We start from the raw sequence: 26609 nt of genomic DNA, 5'->3' as shown, positions 1-26609 counted from the left end.
TTTACTTGGAAGCACAGCTGTAAACCTGGAACTAAAGAGTTTTTGCTAGTTATTTGTTGAGAATGATCTCAGTAAACCACACAGCCTTTAGGAAAAACATTCGTCTTATCTGTAAACAGGGCATTGGACGAGAAACTTATTTTTCAACTGTGCCTGACTGTAAGCTCCAGGGAATAGGCATAGTGATAGTTTTTCTTCGAGACTTTGAGGACCTGGGCATTTAACCAATGCTCAAAATCTATGGTTAAATGAGTGACTGAATGTGTGCTCTATGGAGAATCCGTCTTTAGAGCTCCTCCCAGCTAAAGCTGCTTTTATTTTATTTTATACCTTAGGCATAATATAAAGGTTCATTAGAAAAACACTAAAGAATTATATCAAAGCTGGAAAATAAATGTTTGAACAATAATTTTGTTGCTTTTTTGCCACTAACAACAGCAGCACACACAAATCACAAGACCTCTTAATGTTAGTTTTGTTTTCTAATACAATCCTAACTTCCATAATGGAACTGTATAGAAATTGCATTTGGCAGAGAGGGATGAATCTGAGATGATGAAATAAAGAAAATGATGATGGGACCCGTCAATCAAGAGGGAAGTAGATGTGGAGCATCACCAGGTGCATGGCAAGTTGAGAAGGATGAGAAACGTGCGGCTGACATGTGTCTGTGGGGAAAGAGGGAAGGGTCCAGGGTCCCACCAAAGCCCGGAAAGCCTGGCTAGAACTTTGCCTTTCCTTGGTGGGGAAGCAAGCCATTTTAGGAAAGCAGAGATAACATGGTCGTATTTATTTTACTGAGAGATCTGTAGCCACACCCTCAGATCCTGAAAGATGTCTGCTACTGTACTGCCTGACCTTGGATTTAGCGGATATCATAAATAATACAAAAATGTTTTAGAGTTCAAAGTATGGCATTACCTGTTTTTCAGAGTTGATTTTCAGTGCGATCAGAAATGGTTCCTTAAATAGTTCATTGCTCTTCCAAGGGAAAATTTATTGCTTCTCTTAATTAAAAATCTAATTTATTAATATGCTAACATGATGAAGGGAGACATAATACACACTGGAGATGAACAGAAGTCACTTTTACCCTGAATCATCTCCACTGTGGTATAATTTCATTTGCTGGTAAATGTGAGATATCATTAAAGAATCTACCAAGGAAAATATTGGATGTGACTGTCATGGCAAAATACACTACAATTTTACTGTACTACATGTGAGGGTTATCTTGAATGATATTTTTATTCTGTCACTTGAAACAAAATTTTTGTCTGAGAAAGTTATGAATATCATCATTTCTAGGAAACATAATAATATGCTTACAATTCTAATGGCACACACTATGTCAGAAAGATGGTTTCTCTAAGGTTGGAGAGGAAGCTTGTCATCAGATGTGACTCTGCTTGGTCATTTTGACACTTAGTTTAACTTGTCACTTTATGGCAACTGTACAGATACACCATCAATCAATATAACTAGTGAAAGTAGGGCATGAAAATGGGTGATACATGCCTGTAATTCTAGCACTTGGGAGTCTGAGGCAAGAGGATTGCCATGAGTTTGAGGCCAGCCTAGACTACATAGTAAATTCAAGGTCAGTCTTGTATACATATATAAAAATATCTTGTTTCAAAACACAAAGCAAGACAAATAAAAATAATAAGTGATTATATCTCAAAAATAAACAAAAACGTAGTAAGTTTGTATCATAAGTGAAACAAAAAAAGAAGAACTGTATTTAAAATACAGTGAAAGCCATTTTTTAGTAAACAGGTTATTCTAAATATTGGAAGAACCCAATTGCAATATGAGTTCGAAAAGAAATAACTAAGATGCCTTAAAATGATTGTTTCCAAAATGAATAAAAAACAATGAAAAATCTGTATAGTAACTAGATAAAAACAGAGCAATTCATTTTTCCTTTGTGCTATTTGATGTAACATGTGCATATGTTTTTAAAAGTTTATATTTTCAACTTAAAATATACTAATCTTAGCCTATTTTTGAAGTATGTTCAGATTTATGTTAAAGTACTTCCTTAAATCTCTTTTATCAAACAACATGGAATTCATACAGGGGTGGAAGAAAATGGATTTTGCAGAGAACTATAGGAATATACATACTCACAAGTGGTAATAAAGGTTAGCATTTCTTCAGCCCTGGCTATGTGCAGACTATACAGGATAACTTAATTTTTTTTTTTTACCACGAACTTATGATGCCAGTGTTCAATACCCTTATCTGATATTTGATGATTAGAGAGAGTAAGTAAAACACCCTAGACCAATGGTTCTTAACCTGTGGGTTGTGATCCCTTTGGGGCTGCATATCAGATATCCTGAATATAAGATAAATATAAATAAGCACTATGATTCATAAGAGTAGCAAAATTATAGTTATGAAGTAATAACGAAATAATTTTATGGTTGGGGGGTCAATACAACATGAGGAACTGTATTAAAGGACTGAAGCATTAGGAAGGTTGAGAACCACTGTCCTAGACCATAGAGCTAGTAAATGACTGAGCTGAACCTGGGCTTATGTCCTCTTGAACCCAACCTTACAACATCATCTTATAAGCTGTAAGTCAAGACTCATAGGTAGCTTGTGATCCTGTGTTTCTGTCATTCTATTTTCCTTACTGCTCTGTCACTGGCTCTTCAAGTCTGTCTTCCGAACTCACTGTGAGCTCCTCTACAACAAGGATAGTGTCTATTTATACATATCCAGGGATTTAACATAATGACATGTAGTAGAAGCTGTAGAAGCTAAGTAAGTACCTGTTGAATGATCAGTATTGTCTCAACTCACTAAAGGCTGATATATTGATTATCATCATTGGAAACTGCTAAAATGGGGAGGTACCAATTGCTTTTTAAGCTCCATTAGGGCATTCCTTTCTTCAAAGGGGAGATAATTCAGAAAGGTACGTGAACTGATGGCTGTTGTTTGTAGGAATTTGAAAAATTATGAAAAAGAAGCTGATGGAGAGGATTGTGATATGAAATTAAATGTAGTCATAGGAAAGGTAAAGACAAAGAATTCAGTAAGTATACTTGAATTGCACTGTGTGATAGGTCATTCCTGAAAAGAAGCAGCCAGTATTTACATTTATGGTAAGACAAATAAAAGGAATAGTTTGGATATTTCAAGCTTTGGGGCAGGGCAGGAATCTAAAGTTAGAACATAATTAAGAAAAGAAAGAAAACCATTTTATATTAAATATTATTAATTATAACTGAATGGAGAAAATCAACTTAGCTTTACCCTTGGAAGATAGAAATCTATAAAAGCGAAACTTTATTAAAATTAGTTTTATCAAGGGCGTAGGGGGAAGAGCCTTCACATGTATCTACAAGGTGGATAGTCCTGACTGCTGAGATTCTTTGTTTAGATGTGATGATAGTCCCACCTCTTGCAGAGATTACTATTGGGAGTTAATCATTGCTGTGGTGAAGAGAAGCAGTTTTCTTTAGTGGTGTACCTACTGATAAGCTGCATGTGCTGCAGTATGTAACCTCCTACCCATATTCATATAGGCAACCCTAATAACACCCTAATAACACCCCAACCTGAAAATTAGAGGGGGGTCTTGTTACAAAGAAGGATTTCAACAAGAAAAGGAGGGGATGAAGGCAACTACAAGCCATGATCTGCATGTAAAAGAATAAAAACATACTCTAAAAAGTGATAATATCCATTTTAACATAGGGTTCTAAATGCTACAGTCAATGAAAGCTCCTTACACCTTGCTTTCCAAATGTTCTTCTGCCATTTGTCCCTCCTATAGGGCACCTTGAACTCGAATTCTGCTACCCTCTAACACAGAATCTTTTTGTAATAAAATTGCATGTGCAAGACTGTCTGTCCTGCTTACAGATATGTCTGGTTGTCTGTGCCTTAAACCCATTTCTATCCCTGGACATTTTTTTTATAGGAGGAAAATTTTTCAGACTGAAGAAATACAGAGAGTGGTATCATATGAGCCTTTAGAATGTTGAGGTGCTGGGTCATTTTTGTTGATTTTATTTTCTTACGGTCAGCTAATATATATCTACTTCCTGTCTCTGCTAACATATAATAGTCATATCTTGATGTAGTTATAAAATAATTCTAAATCATTGGCTGGATTGAAAGGAATGTTAGTATTTTATGTTAATTGACATTGAGGATAATAACATTTTTATTTATTTTAAAAACTTAGGACTTGAGAGTATAGTATAATTATATTATTTGCCTCTTCTTCTCTCCATCCCCCCCAGTCAACCCCTAGTCTCTTCCAAATTCATGGCCTCATTTTCTATAATTGTCGATATATATATATATATCACACATATATTCCTAAATAAATAAATGTAATGTGCTCAGTTTGTATAATGTTACTTGTATGCACATGTTCCCAGGATTGACCATAACTTTTTTGCCAAGGCTCTTCCTTACCTCTCAAGACTTCTATTACAATAGGGAAACATTTTTTCCTCAAGCGTTCACTGCATTGTGCTGTGCTGTGACATGGACTGTGTTGTGATGAGATCTGATGCTGTGATGTCTGCATATACATCAGTGCATCTCACTAGACCCCAATTTACCTGAGGGCCGGCCAGGTGCCTAGCACCTTGCCTAGTGGACGTAGTATTCAGTAAGCATGTTTGTGAAGTTGTTTTCTTCTGAAAGAGACTTTTTATCTTCCCCTTTCACTTACTCATTTCTCACTCTCTTCAGGTCCTCTCCATCTGTCCCAAGGACATGAGAGCCGACATCTGTGTTCATCTGAACAGGAAGGTTTTTAACGAACACCCTGCATTCCGATTGGCCAGTGACGGGTGTCTGCGTGCCTTGGCAGTGGAGTTCCAAACCATTCATTGTGCTCCTGGGGACCTGATTTACCATGCTGGAGAAAGTGTGGATGCCCTCTGCTTTGTGGTGTCGGGGTCCTTGGAAGTTATCCAGGATGACGAAGTGGTGGCTATTTTAGGTACTGTGAACTTTTCCTCATGTAGTAACAAGTGCGTCACAGTCCTGGAGTTTCAGCTTCTCAAGTTTCAAACAGAAATCCCCTCTGTTTGGTGACTTTAGAAACAGGGTCACTGATGAGATAATGAATTTCAGTGAAAACTGGTCGCTGTTTCAGCAAAGAACATTAGTCTCAGTCACAGCTAACCCGGAACGTAGGGTTGAATTACGTTCACTTAGACAAAAGCTGACCACAATCTAAGGGGCTTTGTCCACCCTCATTGGTAAGTGGGAATTTAATTTTGGAACTCTTTTCAGATCAGCAGGTCAGGGAGTTGGTCTCAGAGGGCAACAGATCTATCTAGTTCAGCCCCTTCCTTTAGGGAAGAGCCCCCGCAAGGCCTGAGAAAGAAGACTTGCCCAACCAGTTAGTAATCAAGTGAGGGCTGAGTACACATCATCCTACACCCTATGGTTCTGGGTGAATCCTGAAGAAGATGGTGCTGAGGAGGCTAATGAGACTCCCAGGAGTGAGCACAATGGGAGGAAGTTCAATTTAGCTTTATAAAACTGGTCCCATTCATCTGTTTTCGTTAACCAGGAAAATCAGTTGGTTGACAATAATTTATCCTAAAGATCAGACACTTAGTAGGTAACGATCCCAATAGAGTAACATAAAGGCAGTAACACTCCATAAACTTGACAGAATAAAACAACAACTTCAAGCACAGTGACCATAGTATAAGATGCACATTTTGGTAAACAAACTCGCTGAATGAACTTCTAGATCACTTTCTGCTCCAGTACCTGCAGCGGGTTCATGGAATCCACACAGATAAAAAAGGAAGAAATGAGAGGTCAGACGAACATCACCCCTTGTATTTCTCTCAAGTAAAATTACTTAGAGTCGCACAATGTCAACTCCATTTTGATCATATTTTTCACGGCTTGTGTCTCATGAAAAATGAGTTCAATCTTTAAACTATTGGATTTTTTATTTTTTTGCTACTTGAGGTCAAACTACTATAGCCTGACTGATTTTCACAAGAAAAAAACTGACTGGTGGGTTTTAGAAACCATGAAGGCAAAGATGAAAGCTGATGTGGAATCGTGGAATCCAAGGGGGAAAATAAACAAAAACAAACCTGATTTCAAAAGTACAATTATTTGGAAAATATGGAATTCAGAATGGAGAAGAAATGACCTTTTACAGGAAAGTGGTTTCTATAAAAACAGTAGCAGAAAAATGGATCGGGGCTGCAAAGAATAGAATAGCATTGTTTGCAAAGGTTTCTTTAACTGTTTGAATATAATATTATGGCTACAGTGAAGTCTCTTGCAGGGATTCTTTTTCTTTAAATATGATTGTAAGGAAATAATAGGGTGCTGGGGAATCAGCACTCTGGGGTTACTTGATGCTACCTTTAGCTTTTGTCTGCTGGAGTCTAAAGGAGGCAGAATCTTTCCTAAAAGCTGCACATCGTTGGAACAGCCCTTTGTGGTAAAATGAAGCATATCCATGCTATGACCACTCTTGTTTGCTTAAGGAGGATGATAAAATAAAACCCCTGAACAGACGCATTCATCTTTTCCTTAATGACCTTGTCAGGAGGGGATGCTGGGAAAACAGGCGTCAAATATTATGGTATGAAAGTGAATGCTGCTGACTCTACCCTTTATTTGGCTTCATTTACTTCATCCCACTGCACCCTGGTAACTCCTCTAAAGGGCTGGACAAAGCTGTGAGGACAGCACCTCTGGCTTAGGACTGTTAAAATGGAGCCATTTGCTCAGTGAGATGGACAAAATGCATTTCCCTCGTATTTGAAAAGGAAATGGTAGCTGGCTTTGCCCACTGACACCCTAAAAATGAACACAGGACCCCCGGGGTCCAGGCCAGTCCCGTCATCTGTTTAGCACATTTTATTTCTTTGAGTGTGTATTTTTGGATCTTTCTTTTCCCAGGTCTTGGGATTCAGACACTGTTTGTATCTAAGTTAATGAGTCAAACTTGGTGGACACCTCTCTGACAACCTTCTTCCTTTTATATTTTTTTAATGGGACTTTAGGAGAGATGACTTCCGCCAAGAGGCAATTAGGGTACACTTTTTAACATTTAAGACTCCTGCACAATGCTTCAGGCGCGGAGGATGAGGTGGATGCTGGCTAACTCACCAGTCACACTGGCATGTGAGGACTGCCCATCCCTTTCTCTCTCCTTTCTTTTTGTTCCTTTTAAATTTTTTATTAGCTTGCTTTGAAATAATTCCAAGTTGGAAGAAATTTCAAAAAACACCAGGTGGCAAGTAATCTGTAGTCAGTCTTTGTTGTCCTCAACTCCTGTTTCTTTCCCCAACTCTTCCCCTCCACTTCCCTCCCTCTCCTCCTATCACCCTGGACCCATCCCCTCCTCTCCTCTCCTCTTTCCTCCTCTCTCTACCCTTCCTCCTCCACTCCTCTCCTCTTCACTCCCTCCCCCTCTCTCCCCTCTTCTCCCTATTCACTTCTCCCTTTCCTTGTAGCTTGATAAGTCAGTGGTCAGATCTTCTATAACTTCCTTCAGCAGCCTTGCTTCCCTTGTTATGGACGCATTTGCCATAGAGAAAGGAAGAGGAGAGAAGGGAGGCCATTTTAAAATTAATTCAAACCTCTGGATTCGGAAGCAGGTGCATTCTTACTCTTTGGGATTCTGGCTTCTATGCAGTCTCTTGGTAGGGCATAATTCTTTAGTGTGTCCAAAGTGCCAAACAGTTTAATGAGTAAGTTCTGAAGCATTACTAATTAGAGGAAAGATAAAAAAAATGCAGTCAACAAATACCTTCGTTTTCACACTGGGGGATGGTTTCAGGATGTTTTGGTTTTTTTTTTCCCTAAATAGGGCATATGAATATAATTGCAGTTGATGTCTTTTTCCAAGTTGAATTTCTTTTCAGTTCTTACACCTCCACACAATTTTTTTCTGTGACCTTCCCACTTCGTATGAAACACAAAGAATTCCAAATTAAGTTCATGATGCATACATATTTTATATTCGTTAATGTCTTTTTACTTTTTAGTTTCTACTCTATAATTACTTAACGCGAATAGATGTGTTGGTGTGGTGGAAATAGCCAGGTTACTTCTAAATGTCTTGACAAGTATATTGTACCTTTCAGGGACTGTTAAAATAGTAGCTTGCTACCAACAATAGGCCTTGCTCCTGAGATTTAGGTTTTTGTTTTATTCATGTTTCTTCTTTTCTCTTGTCTTTATTGATTCTTAGAATCATAGGGTTAGAATCTTAAAATAAAAAAACCTCTGTCTATGGCTTTCAACTTTACTTCAAGTTTCTAAGTGAACTGTGAGTGTGTATGTAGGGCTTAGTATCCCACACCTTAGATGAGGGGATAGGGTGCTCTTGGGAGTTTGGGAGAAGGAGGCATAAGAGAAGAAAGATGAGATGGAAGTGAATTTAGAAATATGAGGAAGATGAGCTGGGCCAAGATTTTACTCTACTTGGAAATGGTTCTTTAAGAATCATGTCTTGTAAACATTTGTGCATTTTCAGAGGAAACATAAACTATTGTTTTCAAAATTCAGAATCTGTACCTTAATTCTATTCCAAACAAAAAAATCAAATCAAAGATATGAATGAATAATATTTTGCCACTCTGAGAACTGGGAAAATATGACATTTAGCTGTGGTTATTGTTTTCCCTGTCCCCTTGCTATTAGAAGTCAAGGGCTTGGTACCTTAAGCTTCTAGAAGCAACCTTCCTTCATCCTTGCTCTCTCTTCATATGCCCTTTTTAAAAATGAACTGTGAAATATGTAGATTTGACCTACATATTATGAAGACAAGAGTCAGTATTGTCAACAGATTTGCTCTTTTTTTTCTGGAAGCACATGTTTACCCCATTTTAAATCATGTTGATATTAACTGTTCAAGTGGTGTTTATTAAATCTTTTGTCTAGGGCTCCAAATGTTACCTCAGAGTTCCTTATGTGGCAGATATCACTAGAGATATGCAAGCGCTTGTCTTTCTGGTAGTTTCAAACCCTCTCCACGGCATTCTTTAAACCAAGTTCTTTTATTGTATTGTGTGTGTGTGTGTGTGTGTGTGTGTGTGTGTACACATGTGTGCATGCATGCACGTGTGTGTTTGTGTCTGTGTACATATGCACTAAAGAGAGACAACAACCTTGAGTGCTGTTCTTCATGTATCATCCACCTTGGTTTATGAGGCAGCATTTTTCACTGCCCTGAGCTTGCTAAGTAAGTGAGGCTGGCCAGCCACTGGGCCTCATATACCTCCTTGTCTGTACTTTCCAACTCTGGAAAGTGTGTGCCACAAACCTAGCTTTATTTTAGATGAGTTCTGGAGAGTGCACTCAAGTGTTTGCAAGGCAAGTACTTCACCAGCTGAGCTGTCTCCCAGCTTTCTTCTTCAGTTCTCTTAACATTATCTTTACTATCAGTTACTATTATTACTGCTCTTATAGTTTTTGTTCAAAGCTGTCACTGCCCACAATCTGTCCCCAGCCTCAACCCCCAGTTCTGTATAGGCTGTAATCATAGCCATGATCCTAGGGCATCATACCCATCTCCTTGGGATTTTCGCCAACGGCTTTCCAGCCTTGAGGATTCAACGTAACAGCTTGCATGGGTGACGAGGATGCTCAGACCCTGCTCGCTGCCTTCCTTGTTAGCCTGACGCGTGTTATGCCCTTTCTCTACCATGCTCTTTACTGAATTGTACACACATGTAAAATAAAAATAAATAAAAATAAAAAGGATTCAAGTATAACATACCTGGAAAACTGTTAGCTTTGATACTTGATATATTTCTTTCCTTCTTTAAAATATTTCTTCATAGCACTTAGAGTTTATAAATAGTCAAAGTCCATTTAAAAATGTAAATTTGAAAAACCTAAAGTTGAATAGTTTTATGAATATGTGTTCATAATAAAGCTTATAAGCTGACTTCCATGCTTTCTTATAGTGATGCACTGGCTAATAAATTAAGTAAATACCATTCATGTCCAGTGTTTCCTTGTTAACTTCCTGCTATGTTAATGAAACCATGGTTGAGTGTGAGGTATTATAATCTCCAAATGATACTATATTACTGTTTCCTTCTTTTCCTCCTGTCAAAGAATATTTGTTTTATATATTTATATGCTACACCACTACATATATTTACAACTGTTATATGTCCTTAACAATTGGTCTCAACATCATTAAGCAATGACCTTCTTTGTCTCTGGTGATCACTGTTTTCTAGAAGTCTATCTTATCTTTTATCAGTACGCTTACTCTCTTCATTGCTAAATGAAGTTGAATAAGTTCTTAAAGTCTGTTTTTAAGTATCTTCAAAGATAAAGTGTATTGACTCTTGGCAGCATACAGTTATTATTACTATGTATCAGGCTCTGTTATTTATTATTGTCACCTCTGGCCACAATTGGACAGAGATTACATTCAGCCCCTTTGTGTCCTCGATTGTACCGTTGCATCCATTTATATTCAGCATTCTTATGGCTGGGTGGATAATGGCTATTTTATTACTTGTCTTCTAGCTGTTTCTGTCACCTTTGTTCCTTTCTTTCCTTTTTTCCCCCCTATCTTTATGATTTGCGGAATTTCTGTAGTGCTAAGTTTTGGTTGCATGCACTTCCTCTTGAGTATCTATTGTAGTTTTTAGGGATTTTTGTTAAAACTTTTGTTAAAATTTGTTAATTTTTAACACTCCTGGCCCATGAACAAATGCACATATTCACTATCTGAGATAGTAAATATATATTAATTTAATTCATCATGGTTACAAATTAATTACCTACATATGCCTTTACTGGCTAGTTTTATGCCAACTTGGCAAAGTCTAGCTTCATTTTGAGACAGGGAACTTCAGCTGAGAAATTGTTCTCACCAGGTTGGCCTGTAGGAAAGCCTGTGGTGTGTTTTCTTTATTTAGATGTCAGATATGGAAAGGCTCAGCTCACCGTGTGTGGTGCCATCCTTGAGCTGGTAGTTCTGGGTGCTACAAGAAAACAGGGTGAGCAAGCCACAAAGAGCAAGCCAATACACAGGACTCCTCCATGGCCTCTGCATTAGTTCCTGACTCATGGTTACTGCCCTGTTTGAATTCCTGCCCTGTATTCCCTCAGTAATAGACTATAATGTGGAATTATAAGCTGAAATAAGCTCTCATCAAATATGGATGGAAAACTCATCAAATAGAATGATGGTCATGCTCTAAACACACTCAAGAAACTACCCAAGTAAAGTTCAAAAGATCTGTTGGGTAAGGTAGTTGCTCTAACCAAGGAATAATTGTGATGACTTTTATGCATTTAAAAACTCATATCATCAACTCACTAGAGAATGGGTCAAAGATAAAAAACCAGATCTGGATGCTAACTAGCTCCATAGGGTACCACAATCCCCAAGCAGGTTAGGACTTATATTACTCCTTTAATCATGTTGTAACTCTAGCTCTGTTTTGTCTTTCCATTTTACAGTTTCTTACTATGTGGATGTTAAGCATTAATTTCTATTTTTCAATCCCATTTCCTGTGGTTCAGCAGTGAAATACTTCATAAGGCTCGATGCAAAGAACTGAGAAAATATAAATAGACCAAACAACAGCTTTCCTGTCAAGTGTGAGATTCCTTCCTATTTTAGGGCTTTGAGGGAGGCTAGTTTGCTTAAGCTCCAAAATGTTTACAGCTGACGTGACTTGTACCCAGCAGGAACTGACCTAAAATCTAGCATCAGATATTCTATAGTCATGAACATGAATAGGAGTTTCTTTGCCTGAAAATGTGTAAAATCTTTGCCATGCAGAGAAGGTGCATCTTTATTGGGTATTCCATGCATATTGCCACATGTCCACAGTTTGTAAATTTTTTCAGAATGTATAAAGTTTATAATATGCCTTGAAGAAGAAGAGCATTAATGGGTTTTTATCACACCTGATAAATAATTCATTGACTTGGATGATGACCAACTTCCCAGAAGTGTAATAGAAGATTGCTGTGAATTGAATCACTATATTAGGTGACTTGTTTGGATAGAGCAAGTATAATTTGAAGTAAATGATTAAGCTAATGTCCAGATTACATATCACATATACTCAGGGAAATTTTATGCCATGTAATGGTTAGCATCAGGTATTATGTAATGAGAACTTTGATGATGGGAGTAGAATTATTCACGTTTGCTAATTTTGTTATGTGTCTCTAACATTTTTTAGCAGAAGTAGGGGACAAAGTTTGTCATGAGTTAATATTCTTGTTTCTTATTGTTCTCTTTGTATCACAGATATTTTTATCCATGATTTTAAATGATTTTGATTTTGGAGTGATAAATCCAAAATGATGAATGATTTTGGAGTGAACGTGAAGCACAGGGGTAGAGCTCTTGACTAGCATGCTTGAGACCCCTGAGTTTGATCCTTAGATTTTCAAAAAGAGATCAGTTTAAAAATTTGAAGTAGAAATAAGATTTTAATATTTCAGCTAGGTAAAACAAAATACCTGATTAATATTTGAATGCCTACAAATTAACAACCATCTGTTTTGATAAGAGTGAACTCTACTCATGCAACTGAGTATCTTTAAATTCCTGGTCTCCACTTACAATCATTGAGTATTTATTGACTATTCTGAGGATAGGATATTGCTGTAGTTCTCTAATATTTTTATATTTGTACATTCTTTAAAATTTTACTGTGTATCTATGAATGAGTTTGCTGGTTTTGCTCTTTTTGATAAAGGTTATATAGTAAACTGGGGAATGACAGAAAGAAAAAAGAGATGGACATAGTACTCAAAAAACTTTATTTTTTATTACTAAAATGTGCTTTCTTTTAGTTGTTCATTCATTTTATCTTTTATCTAAATTTATTTTTGATTGACAAGTTAATTGCATCATAATGGACTATACATCATAGCACAATTACACAATGTACTTTGATTCTATCATGAAAACGTTCTTTAAAAAGTACGTTTCTTGATAATACTTTTGGTCTCGGCACACTAGTTTTATTTTGATAAACTTTATTATGGCTGTTAGAGGCAGTTAGAGTTTGTGCTGACTTAGTAAAGTAGGTCTTCTTCAAGAACCATGACCTCACTAGCCCCAGGGAGTTGGCAGGGCTCCTAGTACCAGACATGACTTCTCTCTCATCGAAGAGGCCTTAAGTCCAGTTGCAGAGCTGTTGGTGACTGCCAAGGTATGGGTGCCACTATTGCACCCTTTCGGTTATTGTGCTATGCTGGTCATTGTTGTGATTTATTAGCATCCTGGGTGGGTAGGACTATTGGTTACTACCCTCCCTTGGATGTTTGCTTGGCACTTTTTAGTGCTATGAAAGTAGCACCTTGACCCAACTAATCAAAATCAAGAAATGGACAACCCAAAATAACAGAAATGAACAGGGAAGCATCACAACAGTCATCAAAGAAATTCAGAATATTCTAAGAGAATGCTTTAAAAACCCATAGTCTATTAATTTGGAAAATCTAAAAGAAATGAATGAATTAGAGATTCATCCATGTAATTACTTAATCAATTTTGATCTAGTATCATAAGATAAGCATTTTGTATGTCATTTCAAAATGAATTAAGTCTTTATTCATTGATATTTTACACATATTTTTGTAATTTCTTTTGTTTTTGTACATATGGTACATTTTTTAAACTGTCAGGCTGTGATTTATAACACTGTGTTACTTGTGATGGCTCTAAACTTTTTAATTCTTTGAACTGAGAATACTGAGTCAAATGCATTAGTTAGTATTAAAGCATAGCATACCTGAAAATCAGATAGTTCATCATTTACAAATGGATCAGAGATGATATTATAATTGGCAATTTGAGAAAGTGTCATATAATGAATCTGAAGAAATGTAACTCCCTTTCCATCTCTTTAAGGAAAACTAAGAGTCTGAAAAAAGTATAGAATATGTTACCTTACTAGATTTAAAAACAAACAAATAAATAAAACCCAAACAAGCTGGAGGTGGATCAAAAGAGTCTTATTAAAAACTTATGTTTTTAGCATTATAATCTTTGCTACTATAATTTTTATTTATATCTTTTATTAATAAAATAATGCATACAGATTTAAGAGAAACTCATGCATTGTTCCCATAATTCTGAGAGATGCTACCACATTAATTCATTTGCTTGTAAACTTTATGTACATATATACATGAGTGATGGGGTAGGGTGTGTTGTATACAAAATGTAATTGTACTGATTTCATATTTCTGTAATATGAGCATTCTGTATACCATCTCATGCAATCTGTTACTTAGTGGCTATCTACTATATTATAATTTATTTATTCATTGACCTTTATCTTACCACACTTTGCTGGACTATTATGAATACTAGTTCTGTGAGTGTTTTCCCAAGTACATTTAGCACTTCTGATTATGCAATTAGAATATGTATATTTGTGATTGCCAGCTTAAAGAGAATGCCACATACAGATTTCAGATTACAGATGTTCGTAATTGGATGTGGTATTATGATGCATCTGTCATCGATCTCTCCAGGTTATCATAATACTGTGTCCCTTGATTATTTACCTACTTGGTCTCTAATGTTATTTCCTTGGACAACTGTAGTGATCAAACAACTGAGTCATTAAACAGTGACACCAACTGTAAGGATTTTTTTAGTGGGTTGAAATACAAGTGGATTGTTGAAAATAAATTAAGTAGCTATCATGGTTATTTTTTGCTGATCGTGTGATCCACATGGTGATCGGAACACCTTCTGAGAAACTCTCATGCCTTCTACATCTACCATAGAGTGCCTGTTAAGGTTGGCCCCTTTGCTGCGACTCTGCTATGTTCTAAGAGCTTCCCAGCTGCCCATTTGGGCAAAGAATCTGTGATATTACTTGGCCAACTTCTTTGTTTCTATGCCCATTTCTTTCTCCCATTTCTCTGGTTACACCCACTTTCGTTTCTAGTGGTGTGATTGTGCTTGGGGGTTTTATGGAACACTTCTTCTTTTCCCCTGTTCTGATTTTAATCTGCACGATATAAATAGGTATTTGTTCCTCTGTGTGATTAGGATGCAGAGAAAACAAATCATCCACAGAACGCCTCTAGGAAAGCTTGTCCCACTGGGGTACATTCCTCCTGTCTTTTCCATCTTAACACACATTGGCAGAAACAGAACAAAGAAAGCAGATGGCTGAACTTTAGAAGCCAGAGGGCTCTTAGGGAACCTTCCTAGCAGAAGGGCCTTTGAGGATAATTGACATTTGACATTTCCTCAAGCCCTTTGTAAAACTAAGGACTTCTGATTTGGAATGGTGGAGTCTTCTTGGGCATTCAGGGATGGGGTGCTTCTGAAGTGAATTGGTGATTCATGCAATTCTAGAATTTTAAAGATGCATCCACATTTGACTCTTGCATGGGAATATTTCTCCTATTCTGAGGGATGACAAGTGTGTATCCCTCATCATTCCCCACAGTTTAGTTTCTTAAGCTTAGGGGTCATGGTCAAGGTGCTCTTGAGCCAGACCTTGAGACCTTGTCAGGTTAACTATGTGGAGACAGAAGGTTATGCTTTGAGGACAGAGACATGACATATCTTAGTGTGCTTGGAGTGTAGTTCTACATTACTGAGTAATTTGGTTTAATGTGCATTGCATCTGTTATAAATATAGAAATGCTATAACAACACATTCTTGGGTATTGCATTTTGTTTTGTTATTTTTTTCCTAGAAAGAGTGGGAGAGAGAAAAAGACGTTGTTTTTCCTCTTTCTAATCAGATGGGAAAAGTTAATGTTGCAAAAGTTATTGAAATTATTTGTTACAATGAGGGTATTAGCTACTCCAGTGAATTGCATTCATTTTCCCAACACCAGGTTTCCATCAGGAACTGAAGTCTAGGGGATGTTACTATGATGAAAAAGTGCTATACACTGTTCTATCTATATAGAGGGGCCTGTGCTCTGAATTACATAGCTCAACATTATCTATTAAACCAAATAACACTAGGGGGTGTGATTGACACTGTTGTCTTACCCTGCTTTCCAGGGAAAGGTGATGTGTTTGGAGACATCTTCTGGAAGGAAACCACACTTGCTCATGCTTGTGCCAATGTCCGGGCTCTGACTTACTGTGACCTGCACATCATCAAGCGAGAAGCCTTGCTCAAGGTCCTGGACTTCTATACAGCATTTGCAAACTCATTTTCAAGGAACCTCACTCTCACTTGCAACCTAAGGAAGCGGGTATGTCGTATCTACTTTCTCTTATGAGTATCCAGGGGGCTAGCCGGCTATGTTCTATCAACCAAGGATGGAAAGTGCTTCATTTTGAAGTGGTACATCCCCATCTGTAGGGGTGACGTAATTTTCCTTCCTTTTATTTGTGTTGTTTGCTTTTACAGGGAGAAGATACTCTATCTGAGTAAATACTTGATTCTTTGTCAATTAAGATGCAAAATGAAAAAAACAGACTTGGGGAGAAACAAATGGGGTTGGAAACTGTGCTATGGCATGGCATATCATTAGTCAGGGTTCAGAATATCCAACGTCTAAGAATCCAGTAATTGCTCAGTCCACAAGACTGAGTGTCTAAGTGGTCTTCAATATACAGCATGATCCCAAAGAATAGTCTCTAATACCAGTGAAGGAATGAACTTGCCAGAGAGAGTGAGTATGAAGCAGGCAGCCAGCCAGATATCCCTTCTTCCATTTCCTTTACATAGCTGCCACCAGGAGAGGTTGCCTAGGTTTAAGGTGCATCTTCCCACCTCAAGAGATACAGATTTAGGGTCGGCCTTCCCACTAATTCAATCAAGAAAAAAACCTCTCACAGGTGTACTCAGCCCCTTGATATTTAGTTAATTCCAGATGTGGTCAAGTTGGTAACCAAGGACACCCATCACATACGGTTCGCTGCTGGAGTCTGTGACACTGCTCTAAAAGGGACAGCAACATCTTTTTTTTTTTTTTTCTGTCTTTAGAATTCGGGATGTCAATCAAGCTGGCTACTCATTTTCTATTCCCATTGCTCTTTAAACCCTTCTTCTCATCTCATAATCGATTCACAAGCTTCCTTTTCATCAGTTCTTTCAAAGAACCCCATCAGAAAAATGAATTAGCCACCCTGACATACTCTGTAAATAGAGATAGGATTTGTTTCCTTGGGTGCTGCTGAAAATTTGATCTTCATTACCATTTGTTTCTTTATTGATGAGTGTGGCATAAAGTCAATTTGCATAAAGAAACCTCCTCTCTCTGATTTATAGGTAATTGGGCATTGGCTAAGACTCTTTTATGGCCAAGAATGAAATACACATTTGGACAACTGCACTTAAGGGACTTCACATAAAATGATTGCATGTCTACACTGAAGTGTTTTGGAATAACAGTCCTTCCTTTTGACAGCCTCTTAAAACCTTTCTTGTAGTTAACATGAAGGCAAACAAGCCAGTCAAGATAGAAATTAATGTCCGCACTGCAGGAATGCAAAAACAAATACAATTCAATCAATGTGCTACTTGCTTAGGTTCCAAGAGAAGTCTAGGCCAGCAGGAATGGGAATCTCACTGACTTTTCAAATGTTTGATCTGTACTAGAGCAATGTTCCAGTCCATATGCTTGTTAACAAATTGTCATTGAATATCCAGGAACTGTGGAACAAGTAAACCGCTATAGAGAACAGGGATGAACCACAGACTTCGGTGCTCAGAATGCTTCAAGTGCACATAGTGTGAAACACCAGCAATTGGACATTAGCCAGGGACAGATGATGGAGAAGGGTCCAAATATTTTTGCCTGTTGTTAGGGGGCCCACAGTTCTTGGAGCCATACTCTGCTTTCTGCTGTAAGGTCTCTATCCACAAACAGCTATTTGAAGCTCTTATGTTCACACTAACTCAAAATGGATCCAATTGGGAATTTTTCCTGATTCTGTAAGGTTGCCTGAACCCTTACCAATCACATTACATTTTGCAGAATACACACTGTCATTGTCCTCCTCAAAACAGATTGTTTACATCAGATCTCATTTTATATTTATGACATTTTTGTGACTTATGATGGAGACTTAGTTCTTCCTCTAGCCATGTGAAGAAATCATGGCCAGGAGGATTAATATTAAACAACCAACTGTCCTAGATAGATTTGGAGCTAGATGGAGGAAAGAGTTCATTTGGCTTGCACTTCCATAATGTAGTCTATAACTGAAGGAAGTCAGAACAGGTACTCGAGGAGGCAGGAATCTAGAGGCAGGAATGTAGCAGGCTTTATTTGGAGCCACTAACCAGCTCCCAAATCATAACATGGAGACTTACTATCAGTTATGAATGCCCAGCCTTATCTTATGCTTGTGTCTAGCTAGCTCTTATAACTTAATTTAACCTGTTTTCTTCATCTACATTTTGCCTCGGGGCTTTTACCTTTCTTTCATTCTGTAAGTCCTGCACCAGTTTGGCTGACTGGTGACTACCTGGCTGGCTGGCCCCAGGCATCTCCCTTTCTTTCCCCCTCATTCCCTTCTCTCTTCTCCTTTAAGCCTAGATTCCTCCTCCTACTTATTCTCTTTGCCCACCAGCTTCTACTGCCTAGCTATTGGCTATTCAGGATTTTTTTTTTTAGATCAATCATGTGCTTCAGGCAGGCAAAGCAACACATCTTTACATTGTTAAACAAATGCAACATAAACAATGTAGCATATCTTTGCCTAGTTAAAATAATATTCCACAACATAAACAAATATAACTTATCTGTACATAGTTAAGGTAATATTCTACAACACAGGAGATAATGCCAAAGCCATAGATTGGGTACTGCTAACTGGCTTGCTTATCATAGCTTGCGCAGCCTGCTTTCTTAAAGAACTCAAGACCACCAGCCCAGGAATGGTACCACCCACAATGGGCTGGGCCCTCCCCCATAAATCATTAATTAAGAAAATGCTCCACAGCTGGGTCTTATAGAGGCATATTTTTTTCACTCGAGGCTCTCTTATTTCAGATGACAGCTTGTGTCAAGTTGACATAAAACCAGCCAGCACACCAATCGATATGGTTATAAGGCAAAGTCTCCAGAAGGAATAATTCAAACAGATCACAAATAGAATATACGGTTCATCAAACTAAGTTAACCATAAAACTCTGCTTTATTTTTTTCTCTTGCACACTCCTATGCATGTGTTTGTACAGTTAGAGCACACACACACACACACACACACACACACACACACACACACACATTTTGTTGGTTATTAGAGCTGACAATCTGTATAACTGTGGTTCCACCAGTTAAAAATTTGAGCTGCAGACCATGAACACTGGTTTGTTTTTATTTTTTAATCAGGATCTGGGGAGTACATGCTTGTCTCTACAGGTACTAGTGTGCTAAGTTACAAGTGGCTTCTCCCCTTCCCAATCTGCTATAACTTTCATTGCTTTTTAATTTTATTTGTTCTAATAATAATTCTAATCTAATTCATAAACCTATCCCTCTGCTCTTAATGGGTTATTTAGTAACTTGGCTAATTGGAGAACAGGATGTGTTGCCAGTCTCTGCCACTTTATTCTCAGTCAAACAAACTGTGAAAGAGAACTGTGAAAGAGTATCTTCCAATGATTAGTAATACCAACTACCATTTGAACAGCCTATTTTATGTGCCTAGGCACAATGTATTTCAATTATAATAATATTATTAATGTTATCACCCCACAAATAAGGCAGAATAACCTCCATATCAACTATAAGACAGTGAAGGTTCTGAGAGTGGTATTTACATCTGCCAAATAATTTGTGGGTCAAGATCTGGATTTTAGCCATTCTTTGATCCTACAAACTTCTCACAATAGTTGCCAGACTTTCCCATAGACATTTTTTTTTAACAGACAAATGCTTCACAATGTGTCGAATGTCTCATTTGTTCATTTACTTTATTCCATTGTTTTACTAATTGGAAAAAGATGGGTTTTTTTGCTGTTGTTGTAAGAATGATTTTGTTGAATAGTTGTTGCTCACTTCTATAACTGAGACTATGTTCTTAGTGAGCTATGGCCACCATAATGACCATGGCCATTGAGTAAGAATATGATTCTAGTAAGTGAGGAATCAGACTTTGAACCCAAGTTCTCAGCCATAGTGATGTGCAGCTCTGGCCACTTTATAAATTTATACATTGCTTCCAAGGAGACATTGTGGAGTGTGTGGTTTTCAGTGGCTGTGCTAGAGAGGAACTGGGTGAGTCTTAGGTTCCCGACCCTCATCTCCTGCTGTACAAATAAGGTTCCCCTTAACAGGAACAAGTCTTTAACTCTTCTACTTAAAAAATTATTGTTAAAAATGTCTAGTAACTTTATCCAACAATTAGAGCTGGGATTAGCGAACTTTTTGAATCAAGGACCAGACAGTAAAATCTTTAGGATTTGTTTGCCAACCTCAACTATCCAACTTCACTGTTATGGCACAAGAACATCTTCCTACACTAGTCAACTCTAACAGAATAGAACCAAGAACTTCAGTACGTTTTGTGTAATAATCTTATTAAATGCCAGCAATACAAATAAGGCACAATAGTAGTCATTTCACCCATGCGAACGAAGGCTGAGGTTCTGAGACTGGGATATTGTATCTCAAACACTGACTGTTTTAAATAAGAATTTTTCAATCTAATGGTTAGGAAGCCTGAATTGAGTGTCTGGCCCATTTGATTCCATGGTGAGGGCTCTTTTTGGAATTTGCAGATGGCTACCTTCTCAGTGTGCCCTCATGGTGGGACAGGGAGGGATGGACTCTCTGCCTCTCTTTGTATAAAGGGCCATCAGTGTAAACAGGCCAATAAGCAAACACTGTTGTGTTTCTATAAACCATTTCCAGACAGATGACTGGCTACCCATGGGCCTCACGTGTGTCAGCTGCTAGATGCAGAGGACTAGAATGATGCTGGAAATGGTGGCTATACAAATAGAAATCTTTCTGCCTTTAACAGAAAGCACATCTCCCTTAGTTTCCACCCAGCCAGAGGGCCACTGTAAAACAGAAAATATCACACAATTAAGAGTGGCTTCAGAGCCAGGAAGAGAACGCTCATCAGCAAAGACACTGGCAGTTAGTGAGAAGCTGAGTGAGTTCACACTGAAGGTCAAAGCCTCTAGTTCTCTCTCAGGTTGGAAACTGCTTCATTGAGTCCAGGCTGGTTCCCTTATAAACATTGCTCTGAGAGAAGGTGGAGTATAGTCTTTATGTAAAATCAAAATATTTTGGTAAATAATAAAACAAATTAGTAATAAGACAAATTCATTTGATTAGTCCTAAAAGTTCTGCACAAACAAGTGTGTCTGTTTACTTTTGGACCAACAGGTTGTTGGGAATACATGGAATAAATTAAGGAGCCCCTGATCTCATGGTGTTGGAAGTCTGAGATTTTTTTACTTGAAACCTACAAACTTTGTTAATAAAAAAAATATCCTATATTTAACTTATTTATTTGAAGATTGGTTCTGTCTCATGGGGTGGGCCTTAAATGCAATCAGATATTGGTTGGCTACTCCCATAAGATTTGTGCCTAAGACATAGATATTTTCAGATTATGTCATGTATGTTTAAGATATTCCAACATTTTGTTTCGGTTATCATTATTTTATGTTATGCATTGAAAGCAATTGTTCTGCGAAAGGACCACACACTTCGCCAGACAACAGGAGATTACGGCGCTGGTATAGAATTCAGAATCTAAAGTGAGCTGCACAGAAGGACTTGGTTGATGTACTGTTTTCTGTGATGAGACCACACTTTCGTGGTTTAGTATGAGTTTAGACATGGTCAGAGAAGGCATCAGAGAACAGCAGAGTTGAAATATTTGCTGAATTTATATATTTAACCAATTCAAGATGCTGTTTCTGGGGATGATGAAAGAATGAGTGTGTAGCAGATTTAGTACCATCCGCAGGTCTGAGTCAAAAAAGATAGTTGGCAGACTCAGTGTAGGTGATAGATTCCAAAGGACTCCCACTGGGCTCTCCAATTAATTGTATTTTGATCATTCGATCTAGTGCTTATTCAGCAGCGTTAACTATATAAAAACAGACTGAACCCAGTAGAAGTCACTGTTGTCCTTTAAAGCATTACCTGAACAGTTAACCTGGGCACTTGGATTGTAACTGATTCCTACCCCTCTGGCTAGTGAGTCCCTTTCTGGGCTTAAATTATTTATTCAGATAATATAGTTTATGTAAACAGTGTGATTTCTTTATTTTATTCTGTGGAATTTTGGTACAGGCTGGGCAGAAGATGCCTACATGAGCACTTCCCAGAGACACTATATCCCTAGTGAACTTTATGGTTGGCAGCATTTCATATGCACTTCCATAACTCCTGCTGGACAAGCCAGAGAGAGGATGCTAGGTGCTTGTGCCCAGCTTTCCAAGCCTCTCCCATGTACTTCTTCCTTAGCTAAGCTAGCTTTGTGTTCTTAGGCTGCAGGAAGTCATTGCCACAACTGTAGCTCTGTGCTATTCTTGTGACTTGTAGTCAATCATTCAAGCTAGGGATAGTCTTGAGGACCAACAATGCACCATTTATAAAGGTTACTAAGAAATCTGTGTTCTCCCAATTCCTCAGATCTGCAGATACATTGGTAATTTTAGCGGAACCCTTTTCTAGTAAAAAAAAAAAAAAAGAAAAAGAAAAAAAAACTTGCTGAGGTCCACAGACATTACATTTTATGAGTATAAGAAAATGAGCCATTTAAAAATTGGTAGGTATATTTGTACATGAGTCTGTCAAGAGAATTTCATTTCCTTGGAGCTTAAAAATAAATGCTCCATTAGCACTTACGGCTACATTAAGCATGGCTGAGATTGCGAATTATTTCTGAATATTTTTTTCACTTTCAAGATAGCAGGAACATATTTCCCTCCAGAGTAACTACTTAAATAAGAAGAGTGAGAGGTTTTATTTGCTATTTTCTGTACATATTCTGATGAGACACTTTGTTGAAGTATGGTACAGGAAGCATTGGTTGGCTTGATGCATATTCAATACACATTCCTACTAACGGGTGTGGGGGCCCCGGGGGAGAGGCCCAGGGTCTGCTGTCCAGGAGACCTCAGAATAAAGGTCATCATGTATTCAGGAAAGTGCTATGAAAGGGTACACTCTGGTTTAAAGAGGACACCAAGGAGATGAATGCAGTTTATCCCAGGGGAGGGGACAGGGAGAGTCTAGAAGGGCGATGACAACACAGGATTTAGGATTTCGCTTCAAAGACAGGATCATCAAGAAAAAGCAACAATTCTTATAGGCTACCTACTTTTCTTTATTTCATTATAGATGAAAAAAAAAACTAAGAAAATGAAGGGATTCACCCAGGTTTACATAGTAAGTTGGTGTCAAATCTTTCATTGGCATCCAAGTTTCTTGTGTCCTGTGCTGTCAGCATTTCTATTATTAAACGTAGATTAAAAGCCTTGTAAAAAAGGTGGGGCCATGGGGAACTTTACCCCTTTCCATGATAACATGTCCATTGCTACCGCTGTTGCTCTGGTCTTGTTTATGCAGCAATTTCTAGGAGAGACTAAAGGTATCTTTTTAATGACCTTTGTGGAAGATTATAAAATTTGATGCTTGGTTATGTTTAGCCTTCAGAAAGAAGACAGATCGCATGAGCTCACTTGTGATTTAGAGATTGAGTTCAGTGTGTTTCGCACTAAGCTTTGGTACCAATGGACAGAGAACCCCAAAGAAGCAAGCAAGCAAGCAAACAGAGCAAGCTACATGCCTTGCAAGTAGGATTCCAGCCAGAGCATGATCCAACCTCAACAGTGGATGTTGGCATCTCTGTCACCTGCATTGCGAAAGACTTCCCATTAGCAAAAGCACACGCCTTTCACATTAACATCATCTAAGAAGTGATACGGCATATGACGAAGAAGTATTGCATCACCATCAACTTTGTACTATTCTCTGCTCTTTGCTATCACGTCAGTACCTTAGGGACTGTGCTAGCTACTCCATCACTCAGAATAAATACATAGGATGAGAGGTCCTCCCAATGTCAGTACCTTAGGAACTGTGCTGGCTACTCCATCACTTAGAATAAATACATAGGATGAGAAGTCCTCCCATTGGACATGCAACATTACTTATTAACCTTCAGATTAAAATTTATGAAAATATAGACAGATTTATCACCAAACATGATAAACATGAGTACTCCAGATAATGAGAAGCAGGGAGAGCTGTGTTTCTGTAGAACTGAAAAGCCTTGAAATTTGCTCAGCTGGTGGTAGCTAAGCATATGGAGTTGTGTAGAGAACATCTTTTTGTTGGGGCTGAGAATGAAGATTGCTATCCAGCCAATTAAAAAAAAAAAAACTCAAAGGAAAATGTTGTAAACTACATTACGATAAGAAAAAAAAACCTAACTCACATTAAATAATGTTAATGGAGGCTAAAATGTGCTTCCTGTTTAATTTCCTTGTGGGGGTTATATTTACAGATATAAACTCCTTTATGACTCTTGATCAGTGGTTTTCAACCTTCCTAATGCTGTGACCCTTTAATACAGTCATGGTGACCTCCGACCATAAAATTATCTTGTTGCTACTTCAAAACTGTAATTTTTCTACTGTGCTGAATCACAATAAAATATCTATATGCAGGCTATCTAATAAGCACCCCCAAAGAGGTCACACAGGTTGAGAACCACTGCTCTAGATCAAGACTGATGGGCATACTTTATCACTCCATGGCTTTGCTGAATTTTTCGGCTATCAGAAAATTCTAAACCAAGTGGTACTAGAGAAAGTCTGTCTAATACTTCTATAGTTGTTGTCCAGTGGAGTCCACTGGACAACAATAGACAATGATGCCAAACTGACAGCTGCCCTTCTGTTGTGTTCTCAAGGCAACACCTTCCTTGAATGCCTGAGAGTAGCTGCGCATTCAGACGTCTCAGTACTGTACTCTCTAGCACTCACTTCAGGGCTAATTTGGAATCTGGTACCAATGTTAATTTAATGCTCACATTCATTTATGTCTCTCATGTAAGTCCAGTGTTTGGCTGGTACAACATAAAACTAATCAGTGGCTTTAGCTATGGAAATTTATTTGTTCACGCTTATAGAGGCTAAAATTATAAACCTAAGGTGTTGGGGTTACTACCTGATGGGAGCCATTCCTCTAGGGAACACCTTCTCACTGCAGGCTCACATGGTCTTTCTGCTACTGCTCTACATGGAGGGAGTGAGCAAGAGGACTTTCTGGTATCTCTTTTTGTAGATCTACTAATTACATTTGACATTATGATGACTCTTCACTTTACTCTGTAGAAGCCCTGTCTAAAGCTTAAGCAATATCAGAAGATATGGTTTCGGTATATGAATTTCAGGAGGATGTCAACAATGGATCCATACTCACCAAGGTTTATTTTTTTAAAGTTAAACATTGTGAGTTCAGGGCTGGCCCAGGCTGTACAAGACCCTATTTCCACCAGAAGGAAAAGAAAGAGGAAAGGAGAGAAAGAACAGGAGGAGGAGAGGAAGAGATGAAGGCAAAGGTTAATCACACCAGAAGGATTCCCATTAAGAGACAGAGACAGAGAAATGCCCCAAAGCATCATCTCATATAACTTTGTAAAACAGGAACACCAATGGGGTAATACTTAGGGAATTCCTTCTGCCCATAAAGCTAGACTTCTACCACACATGGTGCTGTTTTTGAGTCTAGCTCACTGGAAGTTAGCTGGCCAGTTTATGGGGGAAGCAAAGCACCCACCAGCCCTGCATTTTATTTTTGCCTGGAGGAAGAAACAGTGGTTTAGCTGCATGCTTGCACTGGCACAGCCTTGGGATTTGGTGGCTGCTTTTCTTCCCAGAGTGCATGGTTATCCTGGTGATGCTAGCACCCTGGAATATCTTTTTGCTTCTGTGAGCAATGAGATATTGCAGCAGTCTTGTGAATTAAAACATTCTAGAAATTGCTACGAAAAACCTCCCTGAAATACTTGCTTCGTGTACATAGCTTGCATACTGTGTATATTTCCAAAGCACGCGCCAGCATCTTTGGGAAAATGGTGTAGGATGTGACAATAAGAGTTCCAGCCACAGTGCTTTCTTTCCCCTTCCCAAACTCATGGTATGACAGCTAAATACCATATGACAGCTCGTTTATCCCATGGACCCACTGATTTTTAGCTGATGAAAAAAGATCACTGTCCATGCTTGGAACAAAACATAATGTTGCTTCCATAAAAGTCTGGACTGTGTATGATGTACCGTCTACATCTCTTTGTCTCATAGCACTGATTGTGGCAATTTGTTTTCCTGTCAATATTCTGATCTCTCATCCAAACAATGAACTCCTTAAGCAGGTATTTTTTTTTTATCACCAAAGACCAGAATTGCAACTTTTGTATTGCAGAATATATAAGTGAATGAATGAAATATGAGTTTGTCCTTCTCCTGGGCACCATTTTTACTTCAGGGATGAGAATAATCACTGTCCTCTGAAAACACACACGCACACAATACCCTTGACAACTTTGGCAAAGAGCCTTATGAAATAGAATGATGAAAATGACCGCTACTAATTGGTGTTAAATCACAATTAGAGTTAACTTCCTGCTGCTCCTTCTAATCGTCCGTGCCTGCAGATTCTGCACAATC

The 26609-nt window shown here is 38.1% G+C and overlaps 1 protein-coding gene across 1 annotated transcript in view; it reads left to right on the top strand.

Annotated features, from left to right (window-relative positions):
- Kcnh5 (potassium voltage-gated channel subfamily H member 5) overlaps positions 1-26609 on the top strand; it is a 300402-nt gene that overhangs the window by 217180 nt on the left and 56613 nt on the right. Inside the window, exons 9-10 of the mRNA XM_006973162.4 lie at positions 4729-4981; positions 16007-16203. Of these exons, the coding sequence (XP_006973224.1) occupies positions 4729-4981; positions 16007-16203 (450 nt within the window). The remainder of the gene's footprint in view (positions 1-4728; positions 4982-16006; positions 16204-26609) is intronic.

This window comes from Peromyscus maniculatus, chromosome 14 (assembly GCF_049852395.1).
Source record: "Peromyscus maniculatus bairdii isolate BWxNUB_F1_BW_parent chromosome 14, HU_Pman_BW_mat_3.1, whole genome shotgun sequence".
In the NCBI taxonomy this organism is placed as follows: domain Eukaryota; kingdom Metazoa; phylum Chordata; class Mammalia; order Rodentia; family Cricetidae; genus Peromyscus; species Peromyscus maniculatus.
Note: the sequence above shows the minus strand (reverse complement) of the source record. Positions and strands in the feature narration are given on the sequence as shown.